The sequence below is a fragment of the Lithobates pipiens genome, unplaced genomic scaffold, assembly GCF_037356315.1.
Source record: "Lithobates pipiens isolate NorthernLeopardFrog02 unplaced genomic scaffold, aLitPip1_a1.2 Scaffold_83, whole genome shotgun sequence".
In the NCBI taxonomy this organism is placed as follows: domain Eukaryota; kingdom Metazoa; phylum Chordata; class Amphibia; order Anura; family Ranidae; genus Lithobates; species Lithobates pipiens.
This window is the reverse complement of record NW_027507907.1, coordinates 19,562-38,934: the sequence shown is the minus strand read 5'-3', so window position 1 is coordinate 38,934 and position 19,373 is coordinate 19,562. Positions and strand designations below refer to the sequence as shown.

The window sequence follows — 19,373 nt, the reverse complement described above, 5'->3', positions numbered from 1 at the left end:
AATTAGTTGCTAGGATAAGAGATAGTCCGAGAAACGAGCCACTAGCAACATGAAAAGTTGGCCAGTTTCTGCACCCCATCCAGACCCACTATGTGCCCTGCTGTGTAACATAGGACTATAAAAAAAAAAAAAAAAAATAAAAAAAAAAAAATGGGGGGGGGGGGCGAGCATGCATCCCACAAATTCACAATGATGGTGGGGGGGGGGGGGTGCAGAGCATGCATCCCACATTCAAAATGAGGGTGGTGGTGGGGGGGGGGGGCGCAGAGAGCATGCATCCCATATTCACATCCTTGATGCAAAGCCTGTTTCCATGTGTTCATCTCTAGAAACTCTCTAGAGCTGAACACATGGAAACAGGCTTTGCATCAAGGATAAAGGCTGTGTGGCTCACGGTTCATCCAGAACTTCTGTGCTTTTGCCCTGTTGATCTCATTGACACTGAGATCTATAATTCTGGTAAGCGGCCCCCCTTCTCACTGGTGGAGGCGATTGCTTGGATTCCCTTTAACACAGAGCATTGTGGGTGTCAATTCCATATTTTCACTTTGGAAGAATCAACACTATACTATGGATATTATTTCTGGGACTCTGATTTTTTTTTTTCTCTAAAATTTTTTTTTTGTTAGGTTTTGTTTTGTTCATTTATTAAAACTAATTGGTGGTGTGTCGGTTTATTTTCTTTAATACTGACAATTTATGTGATTTATATATAAGGGATATGTAATTTATGCTAACTATATTATGGGCACTGATTAAATTTTTTGTCACTTATATGTTTGATATTACTCCCTGATATAATTTATTTTCTTTAATTTTTAAAGCTAATTGTCACTTTGTCACTATTTTTCCTTGTGATTACTGATGAATTTTTGTGATTAGAAATTTTTTTTTGATTAGAGTTTTTTTTTTTTTTTAAGCGCAGCTCACTTTTTTCACCTATTCAGTCTATTATTGGAGTATTACGATTAGGGTTGCTGCTTGTAGGGAATTTATTTATATTTTTTAAACTTTTTTGAATAGCGCGGTTTACTCTTTATATCGTGTTTATGATTCCATATTATAAATAGTAGAGGACAGTCATTAAAGTGATCAGAAAGAGGCTACATCTTCATGCACACAGATCGAAAAATTGGGAAGGAAGTCCGGTAAAAATCAATGAAGACATCTTTGGGTTGATTGCTTTTCCTCGACCTTGCTGGCACACCAACACTGCTAGAAGTTCAGTTGAGCAAACTCATTGACACGTAGGCAGGAGCTAAAAAAAGAGGATAAAGGGTTAGAGATGAGACATTGATAAGCAATCCTTAAAGCCCATTTCCACATTGGCAGCTAAATTGTGTGATTTAGGAGGGGCACTGTGGAGACCATTAACGAAGTGGTGGTCAACTTTGACACCGAGGGCCTCAAGTGCATATGTATTGCCCATAAACTCTGCTCTGTTGGGACCACAAAGCCCGCAATCAAAAGGGAAATCCTTTGCAACTACATTCTACTCTCCTCTAAGGTGGACATTAAATGAGGTTATACCCTGTCCAAACTAACAACTAGCTTCCTGACACCAATACATCCGGTGTGAACTTGCAGACTTATTCCAATAAATAAAATTTGGGAAGATTAAACCTATTAGTGTGGGAACGACATGTGTCATACCTTTTCCCCTTAAGGGGACAAGGCATCCTGACTCCATATCTTAAGCCTGACCCAAGAATAGGGAGCGTTGATTTTGGCCTGGCTGAAGTGTTTGTTGACTGTAATATAGTGCCCTCATACTCCAACCAAGAAAAACAAAGAACCATTCCAAAGAACACCACTCCATATTCCCAGGAAGAAAGGATGAACAATTATAAGAGAATCCGCCATTCCCACTGTAAGCCATAGTTAAACTTCTAGACTAACTGCCAGGATGCACAAGAGCAGCAGACAAGGAGACTGAATACAAACTAGCCTCGGCCTTCTCGAAGGAGTGGGCACTCCTCCCCCAATCCAGCAAAGACTGAGATTGACCCAGTCCCCAAAGCTGCCACTACAGAACAGCCTGGCAACCAGTCCAGATGCCCAACTACAGCTCACAGTAAAAATTTAAGACCGTCTTGCAACAGCTGACCCTTTACTTGCAGAGAGCGGGGGCTCCCTGTAGACTTTCCCAATAAAATTCATAAACTCAGCCATAGAATATATTGACTCCCTGTATACTTTTCCCAAAGGGATCAGATTAACATTCTTGCTCAGCCCTGCAGAAACCAAATCCTTGAAACCGATGACCTTCAGGATAAAGCACAAGCCGTGAGTGAATGAGGCAGAGACTCGGGTGAAGCAGTGTTGCAATGCCCTGCCCTGCTCCATCAAAGCTCCTTAACGCCCCAATAACCCACAACCCAAGGAGGAAGAGACTTCAGACTGAACAAGAACCTCTGAGCCCAAAACTTAAGAGCTATAATAAAATTCAATGCACCCGCAGAGACTTACAGAGAGCGGGGAGCTCCCGGTAGACTTTCCCAATAAAATTCATAAACTCAGCCATAGACTATAGTGGCTAAAATAGTATAAGCCAATATAAAGCTTTGGGTCCACAAAAAAAACTGAGTGGCTAAACCCATGCAGCAAGTTAGGATGAAAGCTCATAACTCTGCTTTAGACCTATCCTACTTGGCTATCTCCTTCCTAACTCAGAGTAACAAAGTAGTACATTCATTTTTGGGTCCACAACATTGAGTGGTTAAACCCAAGCAATGAGTTATGATGAAAAACTCACAACTCAGACAGATGATTGAGCTCTAGATTCCTTGCTCTACTTCCTAATCCTGCGTAACCAAGTACATTCATTTTTGGGTCCACAACATTGAGTGGTTAAACCCAAGCAATGAGTTATGATGAAAAACTCACAACTCAGACAGATGATTGAGCTCTAGATTCCTTGCTCTACTTCCTAATCCTGCGTAACCAAGTACATTCATTTTTGGGTCCACAACATTGAGTGGTTAAACCCAAGCAATGAGTTATGATGAAAAACTCACAACTCAGACAGATGATTAAGCTCTAGATTCTCGCTCTACTTCCTAATCCTGCGTAACCAAGTACATTCATTTTTGGGTCCACAACATTGAGTGGTTAAACCCAAGCAATGAGTTATGATGAAAACTCACAACTCAGACAGATGATTGAGTTCTAGATTCTCGCTCTACTTCCTAATCCTGCAAAACCAAGTACATTCATTTTTGGGTCCACAAAATTGTGTGGCTAACCCAAGCCATGCTACCTACCATTTGCCAGTACTGCAGGAGCAGAAAAGGGATTTCTTCTTGCTTTGACTGTTCATGGCCTTCCAACTAGTCATGGAAAAGAAAAAAAAAATTACAATGGAGTCATGCCTATGTATTCAGAGATAATGAAATCTGAGGTCCAATCTAAACCATGTCATGCAATACAGACTTTCACTGTGAACCCAAAATGCTTGCTGTATGGTTAAACCTGGCTTCAATGTGTTCCAGGGTCACTTAGCCCTGAATCTCTAGAGCCGTTAAAGCAGGAGTCAGTTTATGTTTAACCAGTGGGTTAAATGAAAAAAAAAAAAAAAAAAAGGATCAGATTCCTCCATCCAAATGCGGGAAGCCTCCCCGCTCATTTTATTTTGACAGCAGGGTTGACTCCCTTGCTGTGAGGCTAGGTTCACACAATGCGATGCGAGAACCAGCATGATTCCTGTGCGAGTTCCCCCATCGCATGTCTCACAGGCAGGTCACAATTCCCTCTGTGAACCTCTGTGGGTGTCAATACAAAGTTAAAGTGGAAGTAAACCCATGGATTTAAACAGTTAAAAAAAAAAAAAGCATCCCGGGAATGCCAACTGCACATTGGCTGTGCTCTCAGCCAAACTATCAAACCATCCAATGGCTGGTGTCATAACAAAATCACATGTGCAGCACCATAGCAGTTGAAGATTAAACAGAGGAAAAGAAGGCAGCTTCCTTGGCTGAAAACGATAGGGGAGTTTACTTCCACTTTAATGACACCCCCAGTTCGGTTGTCAGTACACGCTGTGAAATGGTGCAGGAATCGGATCGCATTTGATCCGATTCAATTCCAGTGCAGAGCAAAAAAGGGTCCTGCACCCTTTCGATCCAAATGCAATGCAAATTCAGCCATATATAATCTGTATGGTTGAATTCACATTGCACAGACATCATATGTGATCTGCACAGCAATACAGTGCTAAATCGCACGCGGATGTCCAACGCCGAGATCGTGTGAACCCAGCCACAAAATATACAAATCAGATTTGAATCCTACTGCCTCTGCAGCACTTATCGAGCCGGGATAAACCGACTTCTGTCCAGCCACAGTGGTCACACATTTAATTTGATACATACCTCTCAGTTTACTCTCAGACAGCATCGTGTTGCCATAATTCAGCCTTGGTAGGCATCTCGCCAGCTACAATATAAAACGTAAGCCTTAGGATCACATGAAAACATAAGCGGTTGATTTTGTATAGAAAAAAGGAAGGGGTTTATCAGAACATCAATATTAAATACATTAGCAATACTGGCTCAACACTGAACTAGGGGGAAGGCTTGCGCACCTCATCCACACCCCCAGGAGCTCAATCCATGCCAGACACTACCAACCGAACCATAACATCTCACTCTTAGGCACCAGGAACCTGGTCACCAAAAGATCGCGTGGTTAAATCCAAGCCCATGAGTCACGAGAAAGGCTCATAACTCAGTTTAGCAATGAAATTAGCAACTCTGGTGCACAAAAACCATGTGGCCAAACTCAAAACTCAAGTAACGATAAAAGTTCATAAACTCGTTCCGTGTTTATATAAAAAAAAAAAAAAAAAAAAAAAAAAAAAAACTTACCATTTGCTGAAGTGGCAGGGCCAAAAGGAAACTCCGTATTGCTTTGGGCTTTTTTTTTCTCCCACTAGAAAATTGAAAAAGATCATAAAATGATTACAGTAAGCTTGATCGCGCAACATGCCATTTGCATTTCACAGGAGGTCGGCGCGCAGAGGCCTCAGAAACAGAAGTAGCGTGAGCAGAGACAGCGTGAGCAGAGACAGCGTGAGCAGAGACAGCGTGAGCAGAGACAGCGTGAGCAGAGACAGCGTGAGCAGAGACAGCGTGAGCAGAGACAGCGTGAGCAGAGACAGCGTGAGCAGAGACCTCATACGCAGGCGCAGCGTGTGTCCCAGCACGCTTGTTGCCGCATGCGTCCCGACTTGTATGTGGCCTGCATACATCCCGACTCGCAAGGGTCAACATGCGGCCGACACAGAGGCCAGTGTTGGGGAAGCTCTCCGCAGACTTCCCCCAAGTGGGATCAGAGTGAAACTCGCCACCTGCATCTCTTTACAGAGAAGGAGCTCCTAGGAACCGGTAACCTTCATGGAATGCTGAACACTGATGTGAATGAAAGCCAACCAAGTTCTCCGCTGTGACAGAGCTTGCCCCACTGTCGACACTGAACTTGGGGGGGAAGGCTCGCGCACTTCATCCACACCCCCGGGAGCTCAATCCCTGCCAGATGCTTCCAACCGAACCATAACAGCTCACTCCTAGATCCCCAGAACCTGGCCACCTCCTGTGCTTTTTCATCTTACCATTTGCTGAAGCTGCAGGGCCACCAAGGAAATTCCACATTGCTTTGAGCTTTTTTTCCTCCCACTGGAAATTGAAAAAAAGATCATAAAATGAACGATGGGGTCAATTTCACCAAAGTCGAATAAACCAAAATAGATACCATAACCCTACCAAGAAATAAGGAATCTAGCATTACCGACCTACCGAAAAAGCTGCTTTCTAAATCCCTTACCTCCCCAGAAAAGTATCCGTATTTGGGGAATGCCAAAACCTGCATACTTGTCTGGGGTTAAAGAACAGCATGACGGCAAACTGGTCATGCACCAAAACAGTGAAATGTGAACGAAGGCGCTAACCAAGTTTTCCAGCGCGACAGGGCAAGCAGCACTGTCAACAGCAAATTACATGGAATGCTCGCTCACCACACCCACAACCCCAGGAGCTCAATCCATGCTAGACACTACCAACCAAACCATAACATCTCACTCTTAGGCCCCAGGAACCTGGTCACCTCCAAATCGTGTGTGTAAATCCAAGCCCACGAGTCACGAGAAAGGCGCATAACTCAGTTTAGCAATGAAATTAGCAACTGTGGTCCACAAAAACCATGTGGCTAAACTCAAAACTCAAGTAACGATAAAAGTTCATAAACTCATCCCGTGCTCGAGCCCCAATTGCAGGTCTACCTTGGGTAGGGGAAACTTCTGCCACCCACTTGACTACTCACCCACTGATTGGACCAACTCTTATGGAACTGAAAAGGTTCTTCCGTTTATCTTCACTAAGAAATTTTCCATCCCCAATGACGCCACTTGTCGGGCACCCGAACTTTATACCTGGCCTCACTGACCCATTTTTTCTCCCGCGGGCCCCGCAGGGACTCATGAGAACCTCTTCGCTATTGGGTTTTTCCGGATGGCTCATTGCAGAGAATTTGCTCGGTGGTCTGGCCCCTTCCTCATTAGATCGCTGGAAGATCAATCAACTATCTCACTTCCTCGGTTCTCTGCCTAAACCAACCCATTTTAGCAGAAAGCTCCACCCTTTTGAGGAATTATGTTTGGGTGAGGGACCGATTCGGAGGTCCTTGTCAACCTCCTACAAACCCTTACTAGACCTTCACGCCACTGAAGACCCCCCATTCTTAACAAAATGGGAGAGGGACTTGCAAGTCACCTTCACAGAACCCCAAAAGGATCATATTCTTTTTCGCACAGAAATCTTCCCTATGCAGCAAATATCAAGAGACTACGTATAAAATAGTGACGCGTTGGTATAGAACCCCTTCTGTGCTGGCTAAGATATTCAGTCTGCAAACTGACCGTTGCTGGCGGTGTGGCCTACACTCAGGCACCCTCTTACATATTTTCTGGGATTGCCCTGTGCTCCAAACTTTGTGGCAGCCAGTGCTCAAGCTCATACAGACACTCACAGACATCTCCCTACATGATAACCCAGCTGCGGTCCTCCTCAACCTTACCCCCTTATCAAGGAAACGTTATCATAAATCCCTTCTCAAACATCTCCTTAATGCTGCACGGGCAAGCATCCCACCCCTATGGAAACAACAGTCTGCGCCAACAGTGGCCCAATGGTTTGCGAGAGTGAAGGATATTGAGCAAATGGAAGATATGACCTCTGCCTTGCGGGATAAGTCAGAGGAACATAAGTCCAGATGGTTCTACTGTGATCTCTTTCGCTTCTCTGATGAGTTCCACCAATACGCTCTAGGACCCACTACCTAGAATCCCCACTGCCTGTCCAGTACTATTGATCTTGACTCCCCGGGGGTGACCCCCAACCTGTCTGTCTCCCCCCCCCCCTCTTTTTAGCTTTTTTTTTTTCCACACTCTCTCTTTCTTATCTTTCTCTCTCGTTTCCATCTCTACTTTTTCAATGAAAAACACAAAAAGTGATGGGCACAGAAGCTTCTATCCACCCTGTATTAGACTTCAACTAGTGATATGGGTCAGACTGCATGGCCTCATTCACTTATGCGCTTTTATTTTGTATAGTTGATTTGCTGGATAAGCTTACCATAGCCTATATGAAGTGTCTATATGCAATGTGAAGTTGTCTTATTGTTGGTATCTGTGTCACATCTTTAAAATAAAGATTTAAAAAAATAATAAACTCGTCCCGTGTTTATAAAAAGCTTACCATTTGCTGAAGCTGCAGGGCCACCAAAGGAAATTCTGTATTGCTTTGGGCTTTTTTTTTCTCCCGCTAGAAAATTTAAAAAGATCATAAAATTATTACAGTAAGCTTGATCGCGCAACATGACATTTGTATTTCACAGGAGGTCGGCGCACCGAGGCCTCAGAAACAGAATTAGCGTGAGCAGAGACCTCATGCGCAGGCGCAGCGTGTGTCCCGGCACGCATGTTGCCAGCATGCGTCCCGACTTGCATGTGGCCAGCATACATCCCGACTCGCAAGGGTCAACACGCGCCCGACACAGAGGCCAGCCTGGGGGGGGAAGCTCTCCGCAGACTTCCAAGTGGGATCAGAGTGAAATTCACCACCTGCATCTCTTTACAGAGAAGGAGCTCCTAGAAACCGGTAACCTTCATGGAATGCTGAACACTGATGTGAATGAAAGCCAACCAAGTTCTCTGCTGTGACAGGGCATGCCCCACTGTCGACACTGAACTTGGGGGGAAGGCTCGCGCACTTCATCCACACCCCCGGGAGCTCAATCCCTGCCAGATGCTTCCAACCGAACCATAACAGCTCACTCCTAGATCCCCAGAACCTGGCCACCCCCTGTGTTTTTTCATCTTACCATTTGAAAAAGATCATAAAATGATTACAGTAAGCTTGATCGCGCAACATGCCATTTGCATTTCACAGGAGGTCGGCGCGCAGAGGCCTCAGAAACAGAGACAGCGTGAGCAGAGACAGCGTGAGCAGAGACAGCGTGAGCAGAGACAGCGTGAGCAGAGACAGCGTGAGCAGAGACAGCGTGAGCAGAGACAGCGTGAGCAGAGACAGCGTGAGCAGAGACAGCGTGAGCAGAGACAGCGTGAGCAGAGACAGCGTGAGCAGAGACAGCGTGAGCAGAGACAGCGTGAGCAGAGACAGCGTGAGCAGAGACAGCGTGAGCAGAGACAGCGTGAGCAGAGACCTCATACGCAGGCGCAGCGTGTGTCCCAGCACGCTTGTTGCCGCATGCGTCCCGACTTGTATGTGGCCTGCATACATCCCGACTCGCAAGGGTCAACATGCGCCCGACACAGAGGCCAGTGTTGGGGAAGCTCTCCGCAGACTTCCCCCAAGTGGGATCAGAGTGAAACTCGCCACCTGCATCTCTTTACAGAGAAGGAGCTCCTAGGAACCGGTAACCTTCATGGAATGCTGAACACTGATGTGAATGAAAGCCAACCAAGTTCTCCGCTGTGACAGGGCATGCCCCACTGTCGACACTGAACTTGGGGGGGAAGGCTCGCGCACTTCATCCACACCCCCGGGAGCTCAATCCCTGCCAGATGCTTCCAACCGAACCATAACAGCTCACTCCTAGATCCCCAGAACCTGGCCACCTCCTGTGTTTTTTCATCTTACCATTTGCTGAAGCTGCAGGGCCATCAAAGGAAATTCCGTATTGCTTTGGGATTTTTTTTTTCTCCAGCTAGAAAATTGAAAAAGATCATAAAATGATTACAGTAAGCTTGATCGCGCAACATGCCATTTGCATTTCACAGGAGTTCGGCGCGCAGAGGCCTCAGAAACAGAGACAGCGTGAGCAGAGACAGCGTGAGCAGAGACAGCGTGAGCAGAGACAGCGTGAGCAGAGACAGCGTGAGCAGAGACAGCGTGAGCAGAGACAGCGTGAGCAGAGACAGCGTGAGCAGAGACAGCGTGAGCAGAGACAGCGTGAGCAGAGACAGCGTGAGCAGAGACAGCGTGAGCAGAGACAGCGTGAGCAGAGACAGCGTGAGCAGAGACAGCGTGAGCAGAGACAGCGTGAGCAGAGACAGCGTGAGCAGAGACAGCGTGAGCAGAGACAGCGTGAGCAGAGACAGCGTGAGCAGAGACAGCGTGAGCAGAGACCTCATACGCAGGCGCAGCGTGTGTCCCAGCACGCGTGTTGCCGCATGCGTCCCGACTTGTATGTGGCCTGCATACATCCCGACTCGCAAGGGTCAACATGCGCCCGACACAGAGGCCAGTGTTGGGGAAGCTCTCCGCAGACTTCCCCCAAGTGGGATCAGAGTGAAACTCGCCACCTGCATCTCTTTACAGAGAAGGAGCTCCTAGGAACCGGTAACCTTCATGGAATGCTGAACACTGATGTGAATGAAAGCCAACCAAGTTCTCCGCTGTGACAGGGCATGCCCCACTGTCAACACTGAACTTGGGGGGGAAGGCTCGCGCACTTCATCCACACCCCCGGGAGCTCAATCCCTGCCAGATGCTTCCAACCGAACCATAACAGCTCACTCCTAGATCCCCAGAACCTGGCCACCTCCTGTGTTTTTTCATCTTACCATTTGCTGAAGCTGCAGGGCCATCAAAGGAAATTCCACATTGCTTTGAGCTGTTTTTCCTCCCACTGGAAATTGAAAAAAAGATCATAAAATGAACGATGGGGTCAATTTCACCAAAGTCGAATAAACCAAAATAGATACCATAACCCTACCAAGAAATAAGGAATCTAGCATTACCGACCTACCGAAAAAGCTGCTTTCTAAATCCCTTACCTCCCCAGAAAAGTATCCGTATTTGGGGAATGCCAAAACCTGCATACTTGTCTGGGGTTAAAGAACAGCATGGCGGCAAACTGGTCATGCACCAAAACAGTGAAATGTGAACGAAGGCGCTAACCAAGTTTTCCAGCGCGACAGGGCAAGCAGCACTGTCAACAGGGAATTACATGGAAGGCTCGCTCACCACACCCACAACCCCAGGAGCTCAATCCATGCTAGACACTACCAACCAAACCATAACATCTCACTCTTAGGCCCCAGGAACCTGGTCACCTCCAAATCGTGTGTGTAAATCCAAGCCCACGAGTCACGAGAAAGGCACATAACTCAGTTTAGCAATGAAATTAGCAACTGTGGTCCACAATAACCATGTGGCTAAACTCAAAACTCAAGTAACGATACAAGTTCATAAACTCATCCCGTGCTCGAGCCACAATTGCAGGTCTACCTTGGGTAGGGGAAACTTCTGCCACCCACTTGACTACTCACCCACTGATTGGACCAACTCTTATGGAACTGAAAAGGTTCTTCCGTTTATCTTCACTAAGAGATTTTCCATCCCCAATGACGCCACTTGTGGGGCACCCGAACTTTATACCTGGCCTCACTGACCCATTTTTTCTCCCGCGGGCCCCGCAGGGACTCATGAGAACCTCTTCGCTATTGGGTTTTTCCGGATGGCTCATTGCAGAGAATTTGCTCGGTGGTCTGGCCCCTTCCTCATTAGATCGCTGGAAGATTAATCAACTATCTCACTTCCTCGGTTCTCTGCCTAAACCAACCCATTTTAGCAGAAAGCTCCACCCTTTTGAGGAATTATGTTTGGGTGAGGGACCGATTCGGAGGTCCTTGTCAACCTCCTACAAACCCTTACTAGACCTTCACGCCACTGAAGACTCCCCATTCTTAACAAAATGGGAGAGGGACTTGCAAGTCACCTTCACAGAACCCCAAAAGGATCGTATTCTCTTTTTCGCACAGAAATCTTCCCTATGCAGCAAATTTCAAGAGACTACGTATAAAATAGTGACGCGTTGGTATAGAACCCCTTCTGTGCTGGCTAAGATATTCCCTCTGCAAACTGACCGTTGCTGGCGGTGTGGCCAACACTCAGGCACGCTCTTACATATTTTCTGGGATTGCCCTGTGCTCCAAACTTTCTGGCAGCCAGTGCTCAAGCTCATACAGAAACTCACAGACTACATGATAACCCAGCTGTGGTCCTCCTCAACCTTACCCCCCTATCAAGGAAACATCATCATAAATCCCTTCTCAAACATCTCCTTAATGCTGCACGGGCAAGCATCCCACCCCTATGGAAACAACAGTCTGCGCCAACGGTGGCCAAATGGTTTGCGAGAGTGAAGGATATTGAGCAAATGGAAGATATGACCTCTGCCTTGCGGGATAAGTCAGAGGAACATAAGTCCAGATGGTTCTACTGGGATCTCTTTCGCTTCTCTGATGAGTTCCACCAATACACTCTAGGACCCACTACCTAGAATCCCCACTGCTTGTCCAGTGCTATTGATCTTGACTCCCCGGGGGTGACCCCCAACCTGTCTGTCCGTCTCCCCCCCCCCCTCTTTTTAGCTCTTTTTTCCCTCTCTCCCTTTCTTATCTTTCTCTCTCGTTTCAATCTCTGCTTTTTCAATGAAAAACACAAAAAGTGATGGGCACAGAAGCTTCTATCCACCCTGTATTAGACTTCAACTAGTGATATGGGTCAGACTGCATGGCCTCATTCACTTATGCGCTTTTATTTTGTATAGTTGATTTGCTGGATAAGCTTACCATAGCCTATATGCAGTGTCTATATGCAATGTGAAGTTGTCTTATTGTTGGTATCTGTGTCACATCTTTAAAATAAAGATTTTAAAAAAATAAGAAACTCGTCCCGTGTTTATAAAAAGCTTACCATTTGCTGAAGCTGCAGGGCCACCAAAGGAAATTCCGTATTGCTTTGGGCTTTTTTTTTTCTCCCGCTAGAAAATTTAAAAAGATCATAAAATTATTACAGTAAGCTTGATCGCGCAACATGACATTTGTATTTCACAGGAGGTCGGCGCAGAGGCCTCAGAAACAGAAGTAGCGTGAGCAGAGACAGCGTGAGCAGAGACAGCGTGAGCAGAGACAGCGTGAGCAGAGACAGCGTGAGCAGAGACCTCATACGCAGGCGCAGCGTGTGTCCCAGCACGCGTGTTGCCGCATGCGTCCCGACTTGTATGTGGCCTGCATACATCCCGACTCGCAAGGGTCAACATGCGCCCGACACAGAGGCCAGTGTTGGGGAAGCTCTCCGCAGACTTCCCCCAAGTGGGATCAGAGTGAAACTCGCCACCTGCATCTCTTTACAGAGAAGGAGCTCCTAGGAACCGGTAACCTTCATGGAATGCTGAACACTGATGTGAATGAAAGCCAACCAAGTTCTCCGCTGTGACAGGGCATGCCCCACTGTCAACACTGAACTTGGGGGGGAAGGCTCGCGCACTTCATCCACACCCCCGGGAGCTCAATCCCTGCCAGATGCTTCCAACCGAACCATAACAGCTCACTCCTAGATCCCCAGAACCTGGCCACCTCCTGTGTTTTTTCATCTTACCATTTGCTGAAGCTGCAGGGCCATCAAAGGAAATTCCACATTGCTTTGAGCTGTTTTTCCTCCCACTGGAAATTGAAAAAAAGATCATAAAATGAACGATGGGGTCAATTTCACCAAAGTCGAATAAACCAAAATAGATACCATAACCCTACCAAGAAATAAGGAATCTAGCATTACCGACCTACCGAAAAAGCTGCTTTCTAAATCCCTTACCTCCCCAGAAAAGTATCCGTATTTGGGGAATGCCAAAACCTGCATACTTGTCTGGGGTTAAAGAACAGCATGGCGGCAAACTGGTCATGCACCAAAACAGTGAAATGTGAACGAAGGCGCTAACCAAGTTTTCCAGCGCGACAGGGCAAGCAGCACTGTCAACAGGGAATTACATGGAAGGCTCGCTCACCACACCCACAACCCCAGGAGCTCAATCCATGCTAGACACTACCAACCAAACCATAACATCTCACTCTTAGGCCCCAGGAACCTGGTCACCTCCAAATCGTGTGTGTAAATCCAAGCCCACGAGTCACGAGAAAGGCACATAACTCAGTTTAGCAATGAAATTAGCAACTGTGGTCCACAATAACCATGTGGCTAAACTCAAAACTCAAGTAACGATACAAGTTCATAAACTCATCCCGTGCTCGAGCCACAATTGCAGGTCTACCTTGGGTAGGGGAAACTTCTGCCACCCACTTGACTACTCACCCACTGATTGGACCAACTCTTATGGAACTGAAAAGGTTCTTCCGTTTATCTTCACTAAGAGATTTTCCATCCCCAATGACGCCACTTGTGGGGCACCCGAACTTTATACCTGGCCTCACTGACCCATTTTTTCTCCCGCGGGCCCCGCAGGGACTCATGAGAACCTCTTCGCTATTGGGTTTTTCCGGATGGCTCATTGCAGAGAATTTGCTCGGTGGTCTGGCCCCTTCCTCATTAGATCGCTGGAAGATTAATCAACTATCTCACTTCCTCGGTTCTCTGCCTAAACCAACCCATTTTAGCAGAAAGCTCCACCCTTTTGAGGAATTATGTTTGGGTGAGGGACCGATTCGGAGGTCCTTGTCAACCTCCTACAAACCCTTACTAGACCTTCACGCCACTGAAGACTCCCCATTCTTAACAAAATGGGAGAGGGACTTGCAAGTCACCTTCACAGAACCCCAAAAGGATCGTATTCTCTTTTTCGCACAGAAATCTTCCCTATGCAGCAAATTTCAAGAGACTACGTATAAAATAGTGACGCGTTGGTATAGAACCCCTTCTGTGCTGGCTAAGATATTCCCTCTGCAAACTGACCGTTGCTGGCGGTGTGGCCAACACTCAGGCACGCTCTTACATATTTTCTGGGATTGCCCTGTGCTCCAAACTTTCTGGCAGCCAGTGCTCAAGCTCATACAGAAACTCACAGACTACATGATAACCCAGCTGTGGTCCTCCTCAACCTTACCCCCCTATCAAGGAAACATCATCATAAATCCCTTCTCAAACATCTCCTTAATGCTGCACGGGCAAGCATCCCACCCCTATGGAAACAACAGTCTGCGCCAACGGTGGCCAAATGGTTTGCGAGAGTGAAGGATATTGAGCAAATGGAAGATATGACCTCTGCCTTGCGGGATAAGTCAGAGGAACATAAGTCCAGATGGTTCTACTGGGATCTCTTTCGCTTCTCTGATGAGTTCCACCAATACACTCTAGGACCCACTACCTAGAATCCCCACTGCTTGTCCAGTGCTATTGATCTTGACTCCCCGGGGGTGACCCCCAACCTGTCTGTCCGTCTCCCCCCCCCCCTCTTTTTAGCTCTTTTTTCCCTCTCTCCCTTTCTTATCTTTCTCTCTCGTTTCAATCTCTGCTTTTTCAATGAAAAACACAAAAAGTGATGGGCACAGAAGCTTCTATCCACCCTGTATTAGACTTCAACTAGTGATATGGGTCAGACTGCATGGCCTCATTCACTTATGCGCTTTTATTTTGTATAGTTGATTTGCTGGATAAGCTTACCATAGCCTATATGCAGTGTCTATATGCAATGTGAAGTTGTCTTATTGTTGGTATCTGTGTCACATCTTTAAAATAAAGATTTTAAAAAAATAAGAAACTCGTCCCGTGTTTATAAAAAGCTTACCATTTGCTGAAGCTGCAGGGCCACCAAAGGAAATTCCGTATTGCTTTGGGCTTTTTTTTTTCTCCCGCTAGAAAATTTAAAAAGATCATAAAATTATTACAGTAAGCTTGATCGCGCAACATGACATTTGTATTTCACAGGAGGTCGGCGCAGAGGCCTCAGAAACAGAAGTAGCGTGAGCAGAGACAGCGTGAGCAGAGACAGCGTGAGCAGAGACAGCGTGAGCAGAGACAGCGTGAGCAGAGACCTCATACGCAGGCGCAGCGTGTGTCCCAGCACGCGTGTTGCCGCATGCGTCCCGACTTGTATGTGGCCTGCATACATCCCGACTCGCAAGGGTCAACATGCGCCCGACACAGAGGCCAGTGTTGGGGAAGCTCTCCGCAGACTTCCCCCAAGTGGGATCAGAGTGAAACTCGCCACCTGCATCTCTTTACAGAGAAGGAGCTCCTAGGAACCGGTAACCTTCATGGAATGCTGAACACTGATGTGAATGAAAGCCAACCAAGTTCTCCGCTGTGACAGGGCAGGGCATGCAACACTGTCGACAATGAACTTGGGGGGGAAGGCTCGCGCACTTCATCCACACCCCCGGGAGCTCAATCCCTGCCAGATGCTTCCAACCGAACCATAACAGCTCACTCCTAGATCCCCAGAACCTGGCCACCTCCTGTGTTTTTTCATCTTACCATTTGCTGAAGCTGCAGGGCCACCAAGGAAATTCCACATTGCTTTGGGCTTTTTTTCCTCCCACTGGAAATTGAAAAAAAGATCATAAAATGAACGATGGGGTCAATTCTACCAAAGTCGATTAAACCAAAATAGATACCATAAACCTACCAAGAAATAAGGAATCTAGCATTACCGACCTACCAAAAGATGCTTCCTAAATCCCTTATCTCCCCAGAAAAGTATCCGTATTTGGGGAATGCCTAAACCTGCATACTTGTCTGGGGTTAAAGAACAGCATGACGCCAAAATGGTCATCCACCAAAATATTCCATGACTGGAGTAAACAGACATAAAACACTCCCGTTCCCTCCGAGGAATTACCCACAACTACAGCCCCACTTAATCCAACCATACAAGAACAGACGTCTGGAGTCAAAATTGGCTGTAGCGGCCATTTATTAACATATAACCAATAAAACACATTCCTTGAACGTGGAGTGGAGGCAACTTGGGGGCGCTCAAGCTGGTGCAGAACTACAAGTCCCATCATGCCTCTTGGAGTCGTTTTAAGTGCCAGCAATGCCTCATGGGAAATGTAGTTCAACAGCTGGAGGGCCTACCCCTGCTTTAACAGAAACATAATAATCACAATTATACATAATTACAAAGATACCCAGAGAAAATGGAGGCTGGACTGGAGGTAATAGAAGGCATTACAATGACATTTAAAGTAAACTTTTACCAGTATTTTGCATATTTAAAATGATTATATCACAAAACAAAAGCACAAAAACCACAAAACCAGCATTTACTACTACTTTAATCTAAAAGATTTATATCTCCCTTCATGTCTGACCCCTAGTTAAAAATGCCCATATATCCTACTTCACTATATATTACTTTTACTGTTCTACAGTATAAATGAGCCCCTTATAGTAGCGATTTTCTGCTATAAAAAAGGACTCCATTTTATTTTATTTTTATTTTTTTTTAAACACATGCCAAAAAAAACATGCTGCTGCTACCAATCGTCTTAGGCCTGGTTCACACCAATGCATTTTTGGTGCTTTTTTTTTTGCAGAAACGCACTACAGTTCATTTAACGTTGTTTCCTATGGGACACGTTCACATATTAGCCAATTAATCAAAATAAAAATCAGGCAACTAATCGATTATGAAAATAATCATTCGTTGCAGCCCTACTAAAAACGCATACATGGTTTATAGTAGGGCTGAAATAACTAATCAATTACTATTTTCATAATCGATTAATCGGCCAGTAACAAAACGGGGTTAAAGTTCATGAGTCTGATGATATTTACCAGATTGACCCTTTAATAGTATATGCACCATAGATATCCCCTCTAATGGTATATGCACCATAGATATCCCCTCTAATGGTATATGCACCATACATGTCCCCTCTAATGGTATATGCACTATGCATGTCCCCTCTAATGGTATATGCACTACATATAGCCCCTCTAATGGTATATGCACTACATATAGCCCCTCTAATGGTATATGCACTACATATAGCCCCTCTAATGGTATATGCACTACATATAGCCCCTCTAATGGTATATGCACTACATATAGCCCCTCTAATGGTATATGCACTACATATAGCCCCTCTAATGGTATATGCATTATATATCCCCTCTAATAGTGTATATAGCTTCTAATAGTATATACAGTATATCTCTCCTCTAATGGAATACACAGTATATCTTCAATAGTGTATATACAGTATATCTCCTCTAATAGTATATATCCCCTCTAATATATACAGTATATCTCTTCTGTCTGTTATTCTCAGAGTGGATTAGATATTTTGCTCCCTACCATATAGTTGGTCATTTATATTCACCACTGCATAGAGAGAATTTTAAAAATAAATTTACTTTTTTTAAACTTTACACATTAACTAAATTATACACCACCTTTTTTTTTTCTTTTTTTTAGGTCATTAACCGATTAATCAAAACAATAATCGGCCAACTAATCGATTATGAAAATAATCGTTCGTTGCAGTCCTAGTTTATAGTGCGGCTGACTGCTCAGTATACATGGGGGTTTGGAAACAAAAATAAATGGTCCTATAGGAAAGTGCGATAACCAGAGCAGCCAATCAACAACTGACCGCCATACGGTTTTACAGCAGTCATGTGATTGTTTGCTAGAAGGACATTATCCATTGATAATTGGGGCTTATTTAATATTCAGTACACTGAGCTATTAATGCAACAATCCCCCTCTAAAAATAATTCAATCGATGGCCCGTGGCCAAGGCCAGAGCCATGCCTGCCATCGATCGCCAGCGGCCAAGGGCCAGAGCCATGCTTGCCATCGATCGCCAGTGGCCAAGGGCCAGAGCCATGCTTGCTATCAATAGCCAGTGGCCAAGGGCAGAGCTATGCTTGCCATCGATGGCCACGGGCCAGAGCTATCTATCACAAGTGGCAAAGGGCCAGAGCCATGCTTGCTATCAATCGCCAGTGGCAAAGGGGAGGCATGCTTCCTAGTCACCAGCAGTGGAAAGAGGAATGCATGCTTCCCATTGATCAGCAGTAGATTTTAGCATGGATTCCCCTGGATTTGTTCTCTGCAGCTTTGTGTTCAGGCTTGCCTGTTTGAACACAAAGCAGAACACAATTCATAGGGAAGATTAGAAGATTAGAACATTTAAACAAAGTGCAGGAAAAATGAATGTAACCCAGAGCTTCTAACCCAACATATCAAACATCACTTACCAAACAAACATGGCAGCAGCAAGCCATGTGCTCCATCTGTAGACCAACAGGGCAGACAGCTCCAAAAGTGGGCGTATTTATATGGAAAGCAGACATTTTTTTTTTTTTTTATCCAACTTTATTTGTGACAGCACATACCTGACAAATCTAACAAACTCTCCAAATAAGTTCAAATAACTCTTATTTTCTTTTGCAAGCAGAGTTGGGACTTGTAGCTGTTCCTGGACAGCTGCAGATAAGAGGAAATAAAGTAAAAATGATAAAAAACAAAACAAAAAAAAAAACCAAAACTGCATGGACTAGAAAAGGTCAGCTGACACAGCCATGCCCTCTTCAACTTTAACCCCTGATTGCCCAGATTCAGTGTTGCTTTTGCAACTTGCTTAAAAAATAAATAAAAAAAGGCAAAATAAAAATAAAAGAAGAAAAATAGAAAAAAATAGAAAAATGAAGAACAAATATAGAAGAAAAAAAGAAGGTAAAAATTCAGCAAACAAATTATACAAATAGTTTTATTCAGTAATGCAGAGTGCGTTATTGAATAAATAACGCACTCTGTTGTGAGACGCACATTGCCTTTGCAGTGCGTTTTTTTTTTTAAATCTGTTGTGTTAAAAAAAAAAAAACGCATAGTGCGTTCTTCATGCTTTTTTCTCCATGGTGGGGGGGGGGGGGGAATGGATATGTGACTCAAAAAGCGAGCTCAAAAACAAGGCATGTTGCTTTTTTTCGTTGCGTCAACATTGACTATAGTGGTAGATGTATTTTTTTTGGTGCGTTTTTCACAAAACGCGCTAAAGACGCAAAGCACACAGGGCTTTTCAAAAGGAGAGCCCACAGGTTCACATCTAATACATAGTATTTAAAGGGGATTGGCACCTCTGGCACACTGGAAAGCTGCCGAAGCTCAGC

At 45.2% G+C, this 19,373-nt stretch overlaps 1 protein-coding gene across 1 annotated transcript; it reads right to left on the bottom strand.

Annotated features, from left to right (window-relative positions):
• Nucleotides 1-202: 202 nt before the first annotated feature.
• LOC143973509 (uncharacterized) lies at nucleotides 203-18,690 on the bottom strand (the record flags this gene model as incomplete). Its single annotated transcript, XM_077474428.1, has 13 exons — nucleotides 203-1,258; nucleotides 3,264-3,329; nucleotides 4,371-4,434; nucleotides 4,866-4,929; nucleotides 5,609-5,672; nucleotides 7,749-7,814; nucleotides 9,153-9,219; nucleotides 10,079-10,143; nucleotides 12,216-12,282; nucleotides 12,900-12,964; nucleotides 15,037-15,103; nucleotides 15,726-15,789; nucleotides 18,600-18,690. Coding segments are annotated over 12 exons (758 nt in total), but the record flags the coding sequence as incomplete, so codon positions are not given.
• Nucleotides 18,691-19,373: the final 683 nt, after the last annotated feature.